The sequence below is a fragment of the Chlamydotis macqueenii genome, chromosome 1, assembly GCF_036417535.1.
Source record: "Chlamydotis macqueenii isolate bChlMac1 chromosome 1, bChlMac1.mat, whole genome shotgun sequence".
Taxonomy (NCBI): domain Eukaryota; kingdom Metazoa; phylum Chordata; class Aves; order Otidiformes; family Otididae; genus Chlamydotis; species Chlamydotis macqueenii.
The window spans coordinates 85,370,536-85,385,714 of NC_141556.1; the positions used below are offsets into that span (position 1 = coordinate 85,370,536).

The 15,179-nt window shown below is 43.5% G+C and overlaps 1 protein-coding gene and 1 long non-coding RNA gene across 6 annotated transcripts in view; one reads left to right on the plus strand and one right to left on the minus strand.

The window, feature by feature from the left end:
- The window catches only part of PRMT8 (protein arginine methyltransferase 8), an 83,674-nt gene extending 72,178 nt beyond the window's left edge, over nt 1-11,496 (minus strand). The window contains exons 1-2 of one of the 4 annotated variants that reach the window (XM_086759254.1): nt 11,374-11,496; nt 10,342-10,485 (exon numbers count right to left, since the gene is read on the minus strand). In XM_086759254.1, the coding sequence (XP_086615380.1) occupies nt 10,342-10,416 (75 nt within the window). In that variant the 5' untranslated portion in view covers nt 10,417-10,485; nt 11,374-11,496. Of the gene's footprint in view, nt 1-10,341; nt 10,959-11,373 lie in introns of those variants that run through there. The other 3 variants (XM_086759243.1, XM_086759248.1, XM_086759236.1) reach the window with 3 other exon arrangements.
- LOC147602189 (uncharacterized) lies at nt 11,166-14,637 on the plus strand. Of its 2 annotated transcripts, none has more exons than XR_015260169.1 (4): nt 11,166-11,364; nt 11,846-11,970; nt 13,383-13,572; nt 14,311-14,637. It is a non-coding gene; the product is annotated as an uncharacterized LOC147602189 (long non-coding RNA). The 2 variants fall into 2 exon arrangements; XR_015260174.1 differs by lacking the exon at nt 11,166-11,364 and adding an exon at nt 11,632-11,735 and having other exon boundaries at nt 11,842-11,970.
- Nucleotides 14,638-15,179: the final 542 nt, after the last annotated feature.

Consider the following 15,179-nt stretch of genomic DNA (forward strand, 5'->3'; position numbering starts at 1 on the left):
ATGTCAAATACAGAGAAAACAGAAACATAAAATGACTTATTGACAGTAAATTTAAGTATATATTTCTACCGTTCCTGCTTTTACAGAAATGAGCAGCTTCTCTTGGTAATGACTGTATTTCCCTACCTTTCCTTCCTGACTTCCTCCCTCCCTCCTTCCTTCCTTCCTTTTCACTCTCCCCCCTTTCCATCTTCCCTCCATGCCTACCCACTTTCCTGTCTGCTTTTCTTCCCTCCTTCGGTCTCTCCTCCCTTCCCTCCTTCCTTCTATTTTCCACATTCACAAAATAATTTCATTATGATACTTGATCTCCAGGAAATTTACAAAGCATATTCTGTCTCATGACTAAATATAGTATTTTCCACAACAGAGCTTTTACTTGAGGGCAACTTCACATTTGCCACTTCTAATCCCAGAAATCTAGGAGATCATCATACTTACACAGAGCTGAAAAGGATTTAACTGAAATTTTAGTCTGCAACATACTTTCTTGCAGAATAAAATATGCTCCCTTTTTTGTCTTCTCTGCCCGATAACTGTTCTTGTACCTCAGTTTTATTATTTCACATCCTCAGTTTGCTTCAGGTTTGCAGAGGATCTAATGGGTTATATCAAAGCCAACGGAACTGAAATAGTAATGATGGCCCTTACCTTTTTTTTAAGGCTCAACAATACAACAGGTAGAGCATCCCTAACAATTGTTTAACACCCCTGCTGTCTGTAAACTCAGCTACTCCTAATTAAGTTTAAAACACTGTGACTCCTGAGGAGGCAACTATATTATGATATGACTAACACTATCTCATATGATATCCTTCTGAAACAGCTATTCCAACTGTATAGTTACACAAGATGCAAACTGTGGATAAGAAGCAGTGCTGTTTTTCAGATTTGACTTTTGTCTTTCTAGAGGAAATAAATTAACCCAAAATACCGAAGTAAAACATGCCAGATACACAGTTGGGCTCACTCACAACGGATTTCTGGAGAATACACTTTATTGACACTACCTATCCATGTGTTAGTCCATGTCAGTTAGTCTTCCGCTATAAAGTTCTCTCAGTTAAGAAAATATTATTCCTTTCCATTCTCATAACATTTCTGCACAGCTTTTAGTTAAAAGGAGGTAAGCAAGATGCTATATAAAACAATGGTCATGGGCCTGAAAAGAACACCCGTAAGAAGAGATTACTGTGTGCTGAACTTGTTTGATTTGTGGAAAAGGAGGCTAAGGGACAATCTAATACCAGCTTGCTTGAAACACAGTTAAAAAGAAAATGGAGGCAAACTCTTCTCAATAGTAGCAGATGAGATAACAATGTGTAAAGGTCACAACTTGCAGTTTGGGAGGTTCAGCTAGGATAATAAGGAAAACTTTTTCACTGAGAGATCTGTGCAACACTGGAAGAGGCTGCCTAGAGAGGCAGTGGAATGTCCATGCTCAGAGATTTTCAAGAGTTGGCTAGAGATGGCAGTGTCCAACATGATCTAATGCTAGTGACTGCTCTACACTGACTGTGAGGCTGCATGAGATGTTCTATAGAAGTCCTTTCTAACAAACATGTATGTGTTTCTGCAATGACACTGAGTGTGATCCCCAATTATAAAGAACTCAGTGCCATTATTCCTGATAGATCCCAATGTAACGAAGATTAGAGTTAAAAAACAAATAGTACATATCCTGTACTTCAGATAGGGTAATATAGCACATGTCTAATATAGCACACAATCATGAGGTATATGGTCCTCAAATAGAAGTAGTGCAAAGGAGTTATGGGAAGGATTAATTACTTTCCTATTTGTGACTAAGGAAAAACAAGTCAGTAGCTGGTCTTTATCCCAAGCTGGGGACAAGCTTCATGGCAATGGATTGACGAATAGTACAAGGATGAAACTAGAAACTGAAACAGATGGCAGGGTCTCCTCTCCTTTTTTCTAAGTGAAACATTAAGGTCCACAACAGAAATACGTTTGGACTGGTTGATTGTTGTCAGAAGGCCTGGCTTTTCAGACATTATTCTGGGCTCTGAGACGGGGTTTGAGCTTTCTGGTGCTATTAGAAGTGATGAAAAATAAGCTGTACGGCCAGAAAAGAACAAGAAGAACTGCTATGCCACATTGACCCCAAGTGTGCATTGTGGGCACTGAAGGAACACTTCAACACTAATCCTTGGAGACCACTATATATCACTGCTTCCCAACCAGCGTATGTTTACTTCTGAAACAATAATTCACTCTGGGAGGAAAAGACCCAGGTACAATGCAGTCCTCGACACATGCAAGCTTCCAAGAACATGTCTTAACTGCAGGACAGGATATCTTAAGTGAAGGAGAACAGTATTTGCCTTACCTTCTTTATTGTGTCTCTGTCTAAACTTTTAGTTAAACATTTTATTCACACCATAATTTCCTTGAAAATGTTTTGTTATTGAAATATTCTTTTCATCTTGGAAAGTGAAGACACTGAGATTTTATTTATGATCACCTAACATTTCACACCCAAAATACAAAGCAAAATTGTCTTTAATTTCTGCACTTAACAGTTTTCAGAAAAGCAAACTTGGTAGTCAGTGCTTCTTCAAATGAGCCTGCCTTACTTCAAATTCTGGTTTCTCAATCTCCAAAACTGTTGATTAAATAAAATAAAGACAACAGATTTTCTATTCCAGATTTTCAAACTAAGTTTCTATTTTTAGAAATATGCAGATTATGGAAAAGACAAAATTTTGCATACCTTTAAAATTTAGATTTTTTGAGACAGATTTTTCACAACTGGGGCCTGAAAAACCTGGCCTATAAGAAATAAAGCCATGATCCTTCATCTCTCTACACCTCTTAAATCTCAGCTTAAAACTGAAATACTATGAGTAAAACAGTGCCTATCCTCTCACAGTCACTGTGAAGTGAGAAAGTTGTCTCAGCTCCCATACAACAGCTTGAAAGAAACAGTACGCCAAAAGACTCCATGGAGCCAGTCAGTACCTGCTCAAGAACACAGAAAAGACACAAGTAGGCTGTGATTAATAATCAGTTGCTCCATTATGAAGCATTGTGAAGGCATGGTGAAGACACCCTTGTAGCCATCAACTCAGCCACTCAGTGGGCAATCTCCTCTTCGCTTCCTTGAGATGAGTGCTTCTTGTTTCTTTTGTTTAGAGGTTACTCCCAAACAAGAAAGAAAATTATGGAAAGGACAATCTCATTTTATCCTAAACTCTAGATCAAAATAAAGCTGGCATTAAAGCTCGTGAGCAGGACAGCAGGCAGCAGGATTCTGTGTGGAATCAGAGGAAGGAGCAACCAGTCTCATCATTCACCCCTTTTAGCCGTTCATCACCTCACCTGTCAATGGACTGAATTTTGCTACAAAGTCAGAAAGGCTGAGGCGAAATCTTACGAAAAGATTAAGCTCAATGCTTTTTTACCTTTATGTATTTCTTTGCTCTGCCTGTACCAGTAAAGGCACAAGCCTTCATCTTTCACAATTAGGCCAAGGGTGAAGCTCTGGATGGCATGTGAATCAGTCTTGCTAAGCTCACCTTCGTCTTGGAGGTAGAACAATTACAAAAGTAGCATTGTTCTGGTTTTATTTAGTGAGGGGGAGCTATGGTAGCAGCTTCTGTAAGAAGCTGTTAGAAGTTGTTTCCCCTTTGTTTAGTGGACTTGGCCAGGTCTAGGGTGGACCCACTGCTGGCCAGGGCCGACCCAATTGATAGCAGAATGTTCCCTGATAATGCCTCTGTGATAATGTATTTAAGAAGGGGAAAATAGGGAAAAAAAAAAAAGAGAAGATGTGAAGACATTGAGCGAGGGCAGAGAGAAGAAGGCGCAAGCCTTGTGGGCCTTGCAGGCCTCACCCTCTGGCCTCCTGCCGGGCAGCCGACTGGGCCCGACTCGGCCCAGCCTGGCTGCAAGAAGTGGAGAGGAGATGAGATGAGATGTGAAGAGAACCTGAGAGGCATCTGCACAAGCTGGTTATGAAGAACTTCTTGTGAGAGGAATGGCTGCAGACGCCAAGGTCAGTGAAGAAGGAGGGGGAGGAGTAATGCTGCTCTCGGCAGAGATTCTCCTGCAGCCCATGGTGCAGCCCATGGTGGAGCAGGCTGTCCCCCTGCAGCCCATGGAGGTCCACGGAGATACACCTGAAGACCGTGGAGAACCTCACATCGGGGCAGGCAGATGCCTGAAGGAGGCTGTGGCCTGTGGAGGGCCTGCGCTGGGGCAGCTGTTCTGGAGGGTCTGCACCCTGTGGAACAGATGACCCATGCCGGAGCAGTTTCACAAAGGACTGTGGCCCGTGGGAGGCACCCCATGCTGGAGCAGGGGAGGAATGCGAAGAGTTCTTCCCCCAACGATGAAGCAGCGGCATAAAACAATGTGTGATGAACTGATTGCGACCCCCATTCCCTCTTCCCCCCTGTGCCGCTCATGGAGGGGAAGGTAGTAGAGAGAATGTTAAGCCTGGGAAGAGGGAGGGGTGGGGGGAGGTTATCTTGTTCTCTGTCTCGTTATCCTACTGGTTTTAGTAATAAATGAATCATTTTCTCCATGTTGAGTCTGTTTTGCCCATAACAGTAACTTTAAGGATTTTCTCCCTGTCCTTATGTCGAACTTTGAGCCTTTTTTTCTTATATTATCTCTTCCTATTCTCTTGGAGGGTGGGTGGAGTGAGAGAGAGACTGCGTAGTTTGGTCCTGAACAGGGCTAAACTACGACAGTCATCTATAGAATTTCTTGCACTCTTCTCTGAATAATTTGATGCCTTTCACAGACTGAGGTGGAAAAAGAGTTATTATGGCAACTTCCATGCAAAGTGCTCACTAGCAGGGAACCTCTTTTAGCATTGCCACAATGACACATTATGATCTGGCCTATGATGTCACCAAGATAAACCATATCCTTTCTAAAAAATAGTAGTCATCTTGATACTAAAATGCTGTTCACTAGAACAACCCTATGCTGGCAAAGGATGATCCACACTAAGATATCTTTACCTTGAAACTGCTTTGAATAATTGCTGTTACTCTTTATTTAAACATAAATGGTTTTTGATCCTATCGATATTATTAATGCCAAGCAAAAGTTATTTCTTCACTGGGGCCAAAATATTATGGCCAATGTCTTGAACTTTTAGTATTAAATCTGAGAAATGAATGGAATGCATTTAACTACACTGAGATCTTCAGCTGAGCTAAATTAATATTCTGCACAGCTGAAGTTGACAGAAGATGGCTCAGAGCCATATTTCTGCTCCCCACTCCTGAATTGACTAGAAACCAAAAGCCACCGTGACTATATAAGAACGGCCTGGTTACTAGCCTAAGCTACTTTGTCATAGTGGGAGCACTGTACAGGATCAAAATGTGGTGAAGTTGAATACTCCCTGCTTTAACTCAGAGCTGCCTTTACAGCCCTTGGCAATTTGACTACATCCACGGTGAAAGATCCTTCACTGACACCATGGGTCAGCTTTCTGACTGCCTCGTCAGCAATGCAAAACATGTAGAGAATGGGCCACTGGTCTGGTCTCTATAGCTCACCTACGCTACTTGTACACACCAGCTAAGACAACCTTTCCTGTTCAAAGTTATGTGACAGCATGCAGCACACCACTCAGTGAGGCTGAAAGGTATGACACAACCTGCTGCTTCAGCTAGCTATCTGACACCACAACAGATCTATTGTGACTTCTGCTAGCCCAAGAAGTACAGCACGTAGCAGTGCTGTCTCTCTCTTGAGTAAACGCCACCCACTCATGTTAATTCATATATGGTGTTCTAAGTGATTTAATAACACCAAATAATAATCTTCTACATCATCTTTCACCAGTAAATCACGGAATTCAATAGTATAAATGGGAAAGCTCAGAGGGATTAAATTATATCTCCAAGATCATCCAGTGTAACAGCCAGAAACAAAACTTAACATTTACTGAATAAATTCAGTCCACTGTTCTCTGTTAGGTACACTCTCTCTCCGCCTCTGCTCATTTGTCCTTGGATAGCTTACTAAGGAGAAAACCCACTTCCTACTCATGAATCACAAAGATAAGCTCATGATTTTAACAGATTTCATATTCTCTTCTCCCCTCAGCAGTGGTATGGCTAGATTTCACATTGTATTCTCCCTACTTCTGATAACAGACTAGTTACTTTCACAGACCTGGATCTTATTATACTGCACCAGTTACATTAATCTGCGTGGGGAAGTATGTCTATTACACCTGTTACTCCAAATCTTCAAAAGATTTTTTTTTTCCTAACCAAAACTTAAGTTTTGTATAACAGGACATTCAAGGAGCACTATAGTTTGCTTCATTAATAAATTACCTAATGTCTCTATTCTTAGCAGCGAAACAGGCATCACAGATACTGTGAAGACTTCAGCATAAGAACTGCCTTTTATGAAGTTACTATGCAATTGCATCGTACAAAACCAGCCCATTTTCAGGTTCCAGAATTGTTTCAGTCAGTGACTAACCCATTACGTGTAGATGTGTACGTCTGCTGGATGTGCACATAAACCCTGGCACTTTGTGCTATTCCCTTCACCAAGCTACATTCAGGCACACTTCTTCCGAAATCTCACTTCTTTCAATTTGTTTCCCATCACTGATATCAAGCCTACTATTAATATAGCTTCCATTTAATATATTTAAAATAAAAAGATCCAGAAACCAAAACCTACAGCAGGTCAGCGCCATTAATTTTGCAGAATCTTTGTGCTTATGTTCTACAAAGAACATTTTCTCTTTCACTTTGCCTTCTGAGTGCCTTTAATTATTTCTGGATTACTCAGTTCTGGATCTGTTTTATTTAGACAAGTCTTCTTTCATGACTAAAGATACAGAGGTTCATTTTTATATCTTGAGGAGAGATTCTACAGATTTTGTGCCAATGGAACTTCTCTTGGAATTCATGGGATGGCCAAGGAGAATAAAGATTACTGAATATGTTTTTCCCCTGTGCACTCCAAATACGGATCCAAAACTATTCCAGCAAGCTTCCTATTAGTGAGATCCCTATGGCCCTCAGTGAGGCTCTAAATAGAAGAGAGTTATGGTTTTATTCCCCATGACTTCTACTTTTCTACAAAGCATTGTGTACTCTCAGGCTCCTATAAACAGATAGAAAAAAACACTGGTTCCACTTAAACTTTGGAAGACTGACTGATATGAGACTGTTATCAGTACAATAGAATTAAAAAACTATCCTGAGCCTGATGCAGGACCCAACAGCACCTGTGGCAACACTTCCATTCACTTAACTATGTTTTATATCAAGATATAAGGCTATGGGGATACCAGTAATGTAAATGTCCGTACAATCTGGTCCTACAGGAGCACACTTCTATAAGTTTACTGGTAACACACGGTGTCTTTCTTGACAGGAAAGTAATGCTAGTGAGCTCTTGCTTTTCTACAATTTTGTGTTCTTGTTTGAGGAAACAATGACTATTATCTTACCGTGGCTTTGGTTTTCCCTTGTCTGTATTAGTTGTCATATTTCTTTAAGCTCTTTAGGCTAATGAGCTAGAGCTATGGTCACCAAAAGATTCTCATAGTGTCCACGTTCTTTGTCTTAATATATTTTTTAATCTGCTCAACTACTGAAACAGCGTACTTACCACATTTGACCAAAAGTTTGATTAATGCTCTTAGTTGTGGTAGAGTTTTTACAATAAGAATGTTGAAACACTGGAATGGGTTGCCTGGAGAGGTGGTAGATGCCCCATCCCTGGAAACATTCAAGGCCAGGTTGGATGAGGCTCTGAGCAACCTGATCTAGTGGAAGATGTCCCTGCTCCTTGCAGGGGGGTTGGAGTAGATGACCTTTAAAGGTCATCTTTGGTTGGAAGGTCCCTTCCAACCCAAACTATTCTATGATTTTAAAAGAAATTTAAAAATTTACTATGCTGTAACATAAGTAACTGTCTCAAATCAGAGTAAGAACCAGAAGGTTTTTGGAACAATTTGGGAGTTGGGCATTTTGACTATTTGTTAAATGTTTTACTCTTAATTACAGATGACGTTTTTTACATTACACCTATCACCATGGCATCCAAGTACTTAAGAAATTTAGTGAGTGTGGAATAATATGTATTAATGATACCCCATTGGTTTCATATGAAGGAAATTTATACCAATTCCTAATTTTCTTTGACACTGTGCAGAACTGAGCTGCTTTGTCCTGTATTCCTTCTGTCACAAAACATTTGCTAACTTCAGATGAAAGTTAAAGAAATACAGGTTTGAAGGTCAATCTGGTATCATATGACTTTGCCAAATACAGATGCTTGAAGAGTAAAAGAGCGTCAAGTGTCTTGGCATATTTTGCTTGGTACACTTCTAAGTCTGCATGTATGCAAACTACTTCTCTCAGTACATATCTTAACATCATAAACATGAAAATTAATAAAATAGAAAATATCTTGGCAGGTGTTATGAATGTATCCCTTCCAATTTTCTTAAGGCAGAAGTGCAGCAGGATATGCCCAATCTGCAATATTTTCACTCTAATTTCACAAATCTGTTACTGACTGATACTCTGAGGAGAAGGAGCACAGCATTTTAATATTCTCCTAACCTGTATGCAGCATTAGAATGAAACTGTCATTGTTAAGAAAACCTTCTCCATAAAATGACACTGCAGTGCGTGCAGCATTGCACAAGCAGAAAGACAAAGGTGCCAAAACAACAAAAAATGCACTAATAGTGAATTGAAATAGAAAAGGAATATTTAGAGAGCTCCTTTCACCTATTTTCCCTACCTAAAGACAATTTCAATTGAAAAAAAATGGCTTTGAAAGGAACTGGCTGTGCTTGTACATTTCTCCTTGCAATACTGTCCAGGATCCTGGGACCTTTAATGCAACACATGCTGCCAGTACTACCACAGTTTACAGATGTGCAGCCAGACCTCTTGCTATTTATAGAAGCCTCTTCTGCAAACAGTACTCTATAAGGTTGTAATGCAATAGCAGGCATATTATTTGATCTAGTGCTTACATTACATTAAGAAAATTCTGCTCCTTACCTGGCATGGCAAAGGAGCCATATTTATGAAGGTCAAGCACTGAGAGTACTATTAGGAAGGAAAATGTGGAATTCACAAAGGAGTAGTACAACTCCTCCTTTCAGATAGTCCTCCCAGTAGACATTTGGCAGAAACAGCGGAAGAATAAAGGAGGAAATAATCATTTGCTCACTCACACCAAAGTGGTAGGTTTTTTTATTACCTCTGCAGGGCAACTGGGGACGAGGGACAGTGCTGCCCTTGCACGTAAAGGCAAAGCTGTTGAAGTTAGTTGGGGTGTAATGTCCACGGGAGTCTGTACATAGCTGTGCTGCGTATCAGTTAATCACGTTAAGCGTTCAGTCAGAGTGCTAGGCACGGTCTATTAATAGAAAAGGTGAGTTTGGCACACACTCGCACTTTTGCCTGTCTCCTCACATGCCCTCAGAGAAGCTGGGACTGCATCCTGCAACCTTCTGCCTTTCCAGACCTGAGACTTTGCACACTGCTGCATCCCTTGAGAAGTCTCAGTGAGGTCAAGACAGCCCATGGCAAGTAAACAAGGGCTACTCAAACCCCAGTGTTGCAAAGACGGGAATGCTGAGGAAACCGAAAGTGGGCGGGGGGGGGGGGGGGGAGGGAGGGTGGAGAGGGGTGCGATTTCTGGCAGAAAACCTGAGAGCTCGCAGGCACCCCCTCGGCTCGAAGGCAATGCAAAGCTATTACGGGCACTGCTCAGGCCAGCCGGGCGCAAGGCGGAATTGAAACGGACTCTTCCTGCCCTTCACGCCCGCCTCGGGTAGCTCTGCTTGGCAATACCGAGGATGCTGCAGAGACACGGATACTCCCAAAGTCTCCCAAACAACTCCAGCAAAGGCTCCACGGCGTTCTGTCAGGAGAACAGCACTCGGAGCCGGCCAAAGGTGCTGTCGCAAGAGACGTTCGTTGTCTCCTTCAGCCTCCTCAGACAAATAACCACCCCCCTTCCCCACCACCGCACACGCCCTCCTTTCCCCGTGCACAGAGCCTCACCTCCTGCCCCAGTTCACCCAACTTCTCGGGCAACCAGCCGTAAAGCGACGGCTTCCGGGAAGTGGCCGGGGCGACAGGAGGGGTCAGCGGGGCGCAAAGTTCTCTGCCCAGGGGGAGCGGGGCTGGAGGGGCGGGGGGGGGGGGGGGGGGGCATGCAGGACATCACAGCAGGCACGGAGGCAGGGGCTTGCCGAAGGAGCCAGGAAAGTTTATCTGCACTTACTGCTGCGTCTGCTAAGGGATCTGTGCTCGGGGCTGGGGAAGCTCGGGCGCCGGCTCTGTCTCGCATCCTTACCTCGGTGCTGTCGGCGGCGTTCTCCGCCATTTTCCTCCTCAGGAGCAGGCAACGGGAGGAGTGTTTCATTCCCATAAGAGCTAGCCAAGGGGTTGGGGCTTCGGGGCTGGTGTTTTGGTTTACGGTTTCAAAGGTCTCTAAAGACTGGTGTGCGCCAGAGGATAGGAAAAAAAATAAAATATGGAAAATAGCAATAAATCAGTCGGCTTTGTCCTTTCTGCGTCGTCCACGGGAATGTTTGTCTCCTTTTAGCACTGGGAGCTCCTAGGGCACTTTCAAGTCCTCCTCTTTCTCCCCTCGCCTCCACCTCCAGAGAGCTCTTGGGATGGGCAGAAGGAGGCGGCACACACTCTTCAGGTTAAACTAAAAGGCTGTCGGCCTGCGAGTCCTCCCCTTCAGAGAAAGCAGTCGGGCTAAACAGGAGAGAAGCACCAGCTAAACTGAACTTGGGCGTGCAGTGACCAGCTGGGCATCTTTGTGTCCTGTGGCTACTCTTCCAGACGCAGAGGGAGCCAGAGACAAAGCAACAGGACAAGGAAATCATAGCCCTTTATTTTCCTTCTTTGGGCTTCTTTCTTTCTCTCTAGGTCCCAGAAAACTTCCTTTAAAGATGGTCACAGAATTTGCCACCCTCTTTCTATGAGGGTCTTCTCAAATAGCAATCCCTCCTCCTCCTCCTCCTCCTCCTCCCCCCTCCGCTTCCCTCATCCCTCTCCCTACCACTTCTGCTCTTGGGCAGAGCTTGGTGACCTTCTCTGGGAATTGCATTCACGTGTCTTTCGTAGAAAAAAAACATTACATCAAGTTCCCCCCACCCGTCGCCTACACCCTCTCACACACAAGCACGCATGTACACGTATGCATACACACGTTGTCTCCCTCTCACACATGCATGCACAATTTTTTTCCTCCCCATCCCTCCTCTTCTTTTGAATCAGCAACACTTTTCTCTGCAAGGACTGTCGGCAAGGCTCTTAGAGGGTTACCGAAGAACCCCGCTCCAGCTTCTTTCCTCCGAGTTAAGTGGCAAACCTGTTTTCTTAATATATCTTCTCGTGTCCGTGCTCCCAGCTTCTGTTTTACTTGATTTTTTTCAGCAGCACCCACATTCCGTCAGATAGCGGTGAACTGCAGAAATAAGAGTCCCGATCCGGCTGCAGCTCGTGCTAAAAAGGCGGGGGAGGGAAAGGGGCGGGGGGAGGGGTCTTGCTGGGGAGGGAAGGGGCTAGAGGTGTTTTGAACTTGTTTTTAGCCTTTTCCTAATGACATCTTCCTCTGTGGGAGTGCATCGCCACCTTCCCCACACGTTTCTATTGCTTTCACTCCTCCGGGTACTTTCTGGCTCTGACTTGTCAGCTGGGAGGATGAGGTTTACCTCACTCGTGTTTCTGTGGGTAAGGGCGGGCGAGGGGGCGTGTTACATAAGTAATCCTTCCAACTTCACTTTCCGCAGCTCCATCTCCAGCCCACTGTTCTCACGTTTCTGTTTTGTTTTTACAGGGAGGAGGTGAGAAAATAATGCTGGTGTGTGGGTGTGCGTTGCTTGAAGGATTTCAAGGACCAGGGCAGGATTGCTGCTCTCTGAACGGTTTGAAACAATTTCCTCTGGGGCTGCCAACGGAGACCAGAGTAAGAGGTTTGAAAGATTACTTTCGATGCTTATTTTAAGCACAGAGCCAGCTCAGATGCTACATCAGTAACAGATTATGATAGATCTGGTGTTTTGAATTTTTGTCTCCTGCAGCCTATTTTAATGTCTTTTAGTTACAGTTTATCCTCAGCTGACCTCTGGAATACTGACATACCATGAAGTACTGCCAAAACAACAGGAGGTCCCTGGGCACACAGGAGGCCGAAATATTCCTGGGGGTGGAGGAATGGAGACAGAGAATGTGAATTAAAGGGCAGAGAGCAAAATTATTCTCCTACTGCACAGGAATGAAGAGATGGGGCCAAGAAAACTAAATAAGCAGATTTCTTGCTTTTACTTGAATGACCCTCACAAGTTCTTGTTCAGATACAGATCAGTAGGTACGCAATAGATTTCATGGATTTATAATAAATCACATAGAAGTAAGCAACCCAAGGAAGCAGAAGGTGTGTGGTATGCTGAAATGTCAAGTGACAATGGGAGTATGCCATGCAGGGCACAATGGTACCATATGAAAAGGTTTCAGAAAGTGAGAGGATGTTATAGACACACTTGCCATACAGTTTGAGACTGAACCTCTGTGAGACACTTTGCAGAGGCATTTGATTATTCAGTTTTTCACAAGCCTCTGATTTCCTGTTACTCCTTTCAGCTCACATTTATTCTAACACTTGAAGTTATTTCACTGGCTCCACACCACTGCTATTTTTTTCAATAATCATCCACCCCTCCTTTGATTATAAAGTAGAATTGTATTTCACATCTTCTAGGCATGAGGCTCAAATGATGACAGAAGTGGAAGCAGGCTATTCCCCCTTTTCTTTGGGGCATTCATAGAGCTCTTGAAAGCCTTAAAACCCTTCAAACATGAAAATCCTTATAGCCATTGCCAATAGAAGCTATTTTAGAGTATTCCAAAGCTATCCTCACAGTCTTGGGCTAAGTACTTTAATTTCTAGATGTAGGGATACGGAAAAAAATAATCTGCAAATATCAATTTAATGTCTCTGCAATCTTTGTCACAAGGTTTTTCTCTGCTATGTCATGAATATCTGATGGTTAGGGAGTGCATGAAATTTTAGTCTGCACGCATTTGGGCTAACCTATATAGTTTTAGTGTGTCTTCTCTATTTTCAGGTGACACATACAGCTAAACTTAGCTTAATTAAATCTTTTAAAATAAACCAATGTTCTATATAGAGAAAAAGAATTACATTTTTCAGAACTACTCCAGGACATATTTTCCAGTTTTCTCTAACAGCTGTGTCTGTATTTCTGGTACAGCTCCATCACTCCTTAGTCAGCTAAATGAGGCATCAGATTTTCAAAAGCACTCAGCAACTGGCAAAACTGGCAGCCAGATATTTAATCTATCTTTCCTTCAGTTCAGATACTGCATGGCTTACCCTGGCGCCTATTCTTGTCCTTCTCCACGTTTTTGTCAACACAGATGATACCTGACTCTTCATCCTTAAGCGCAGTGCTGATGCTTTACAGATACCAGAAAAACCTTTCAGTCTCATGGTTTCTAGCATAAGGATGAATGTTTTGGTCCTGATCTCCTTTGGAAATCTGCCAAGGTTGGTGTTCTCAGTCCTCCTTTTATGTGCTAATCTGTTTTATTCCAAAGGGAAAATTATTTGTCCTTCCGGACGTTTTTTTTTTGATCTGTCATGGGGAGAAGTTATTCCTTGCAAGAATCAATTAGCAGTATCAGTTAAAAGGCAGAAAGTGCTGTGTTTACATATACAGATGTCTGTGTGCACACACAGTGTTCTGGATTTATTTAGTGAGGGGCGGCTATGGTGGCAGCTTCTGTAGGAAACTTCTAGAAGTTGCTCCCCTTTGTTCAGTGGACTCGGCCGGGCCTAGGGCGAGCTGGCCAAGGCCAAGCCAATTGGTAGCAGAATGTCCCGTGATAACGCCTCTGTGATAACGTATTTAAGAAGGGGAAAACAGGGAAAAAAGAGGAGAAGATGTGAAGGAGCTGAGTGAGCAGGGGGCAGAGAGGGGGAGGCGCGAACCTTGTGGGCCTTACAGGCCTCACTCTCTGGCCTCCTGCCGGGCAGCCGACTGGGCCCGACTCAGCCCAGCCTGGCTGCAAAAAGTGGGGAGGAGATGAGATGTGAATGGAATGAGATGTAAAAAGATCCTGTGAGGTGTCTGCCAGCCTGTTGTGAAGAATTTTTCTTGTGAGAGGAACGGCTGCAGATGCCAAGGTCAGTGAAGAAGGTGGGGGAGGAGTAACGCAGCTCCTGCCCAGAATTCCCCTGCAGCCCGTGGTACAGCCCATGGTGGAGCAGGTTGTCCCCCTGCAGCCCATGGAGGTCCACGGAGGAGCAGAGATCCACCTGCAGCCCATGGAGGACCCCATGCTGGAGCAGTTTCATGAAGGAATGTGGCCTGTGAGAGGGACCCCATGATGGAGCAGGGGAGGAATGTGAGGAGTTCTTCCCCCAACGATGAAGCAGCGGCATAAAACAATGTGTGATGAACTGACCGTGACCCCCATTCCCTCTTCCCCACTGTGGCACTTGTGGAGGGAAGGTGGTAGAGATAATGTTAAGCCTGGGAAGAGGGAGGGGTTGGGGGAGGTTATCTTGTTCTCTGTCTTGTTAACCTGCTGGTTTTAGTAATAAATGAATAATTTTCTCCATGTTGAGTCTGTTTTGCCCGTAACAGTAACTTTAAGGATTTTCTCCCTGTCCTTATCTCAAACCTTGAACCTTTTTCTCTCCCTATTCTCTTGGAGGCTGGGGGGAGTGAGAGAGAGACTGCATAGTCTGGCCCCAACTGAGGCTAAACTATGACACACAGATACTTGGCCGGTCCTTCAGTTTGAATATGGGCCTCAGTGCAAGTTCCTGTTGATACTGAAATTCACAGGAACATTGAACTTGAAGTATATGAGCTTTCACACTGTTTAGGGGACCAATTCTGTCCTCAAACAGGTGAATACAAATCCTGCTAACATCTGTGGTTACCTAAGGGTGATAGTTGACCATTGGAACTGAGCTTGGGAACATATTTCTGATTCCCTATTTTGTTACATCTCAAGAAAAAGAGTACTGTCATGAAGAAAATACCATGGTACTAAAAGTGCATTTGTAACAAAGCCAGGAGTTGTCAAAATCATCTTCTGAATTTAAATATATAATGTATAAGTACATGTGAAGGTCACAAAGTA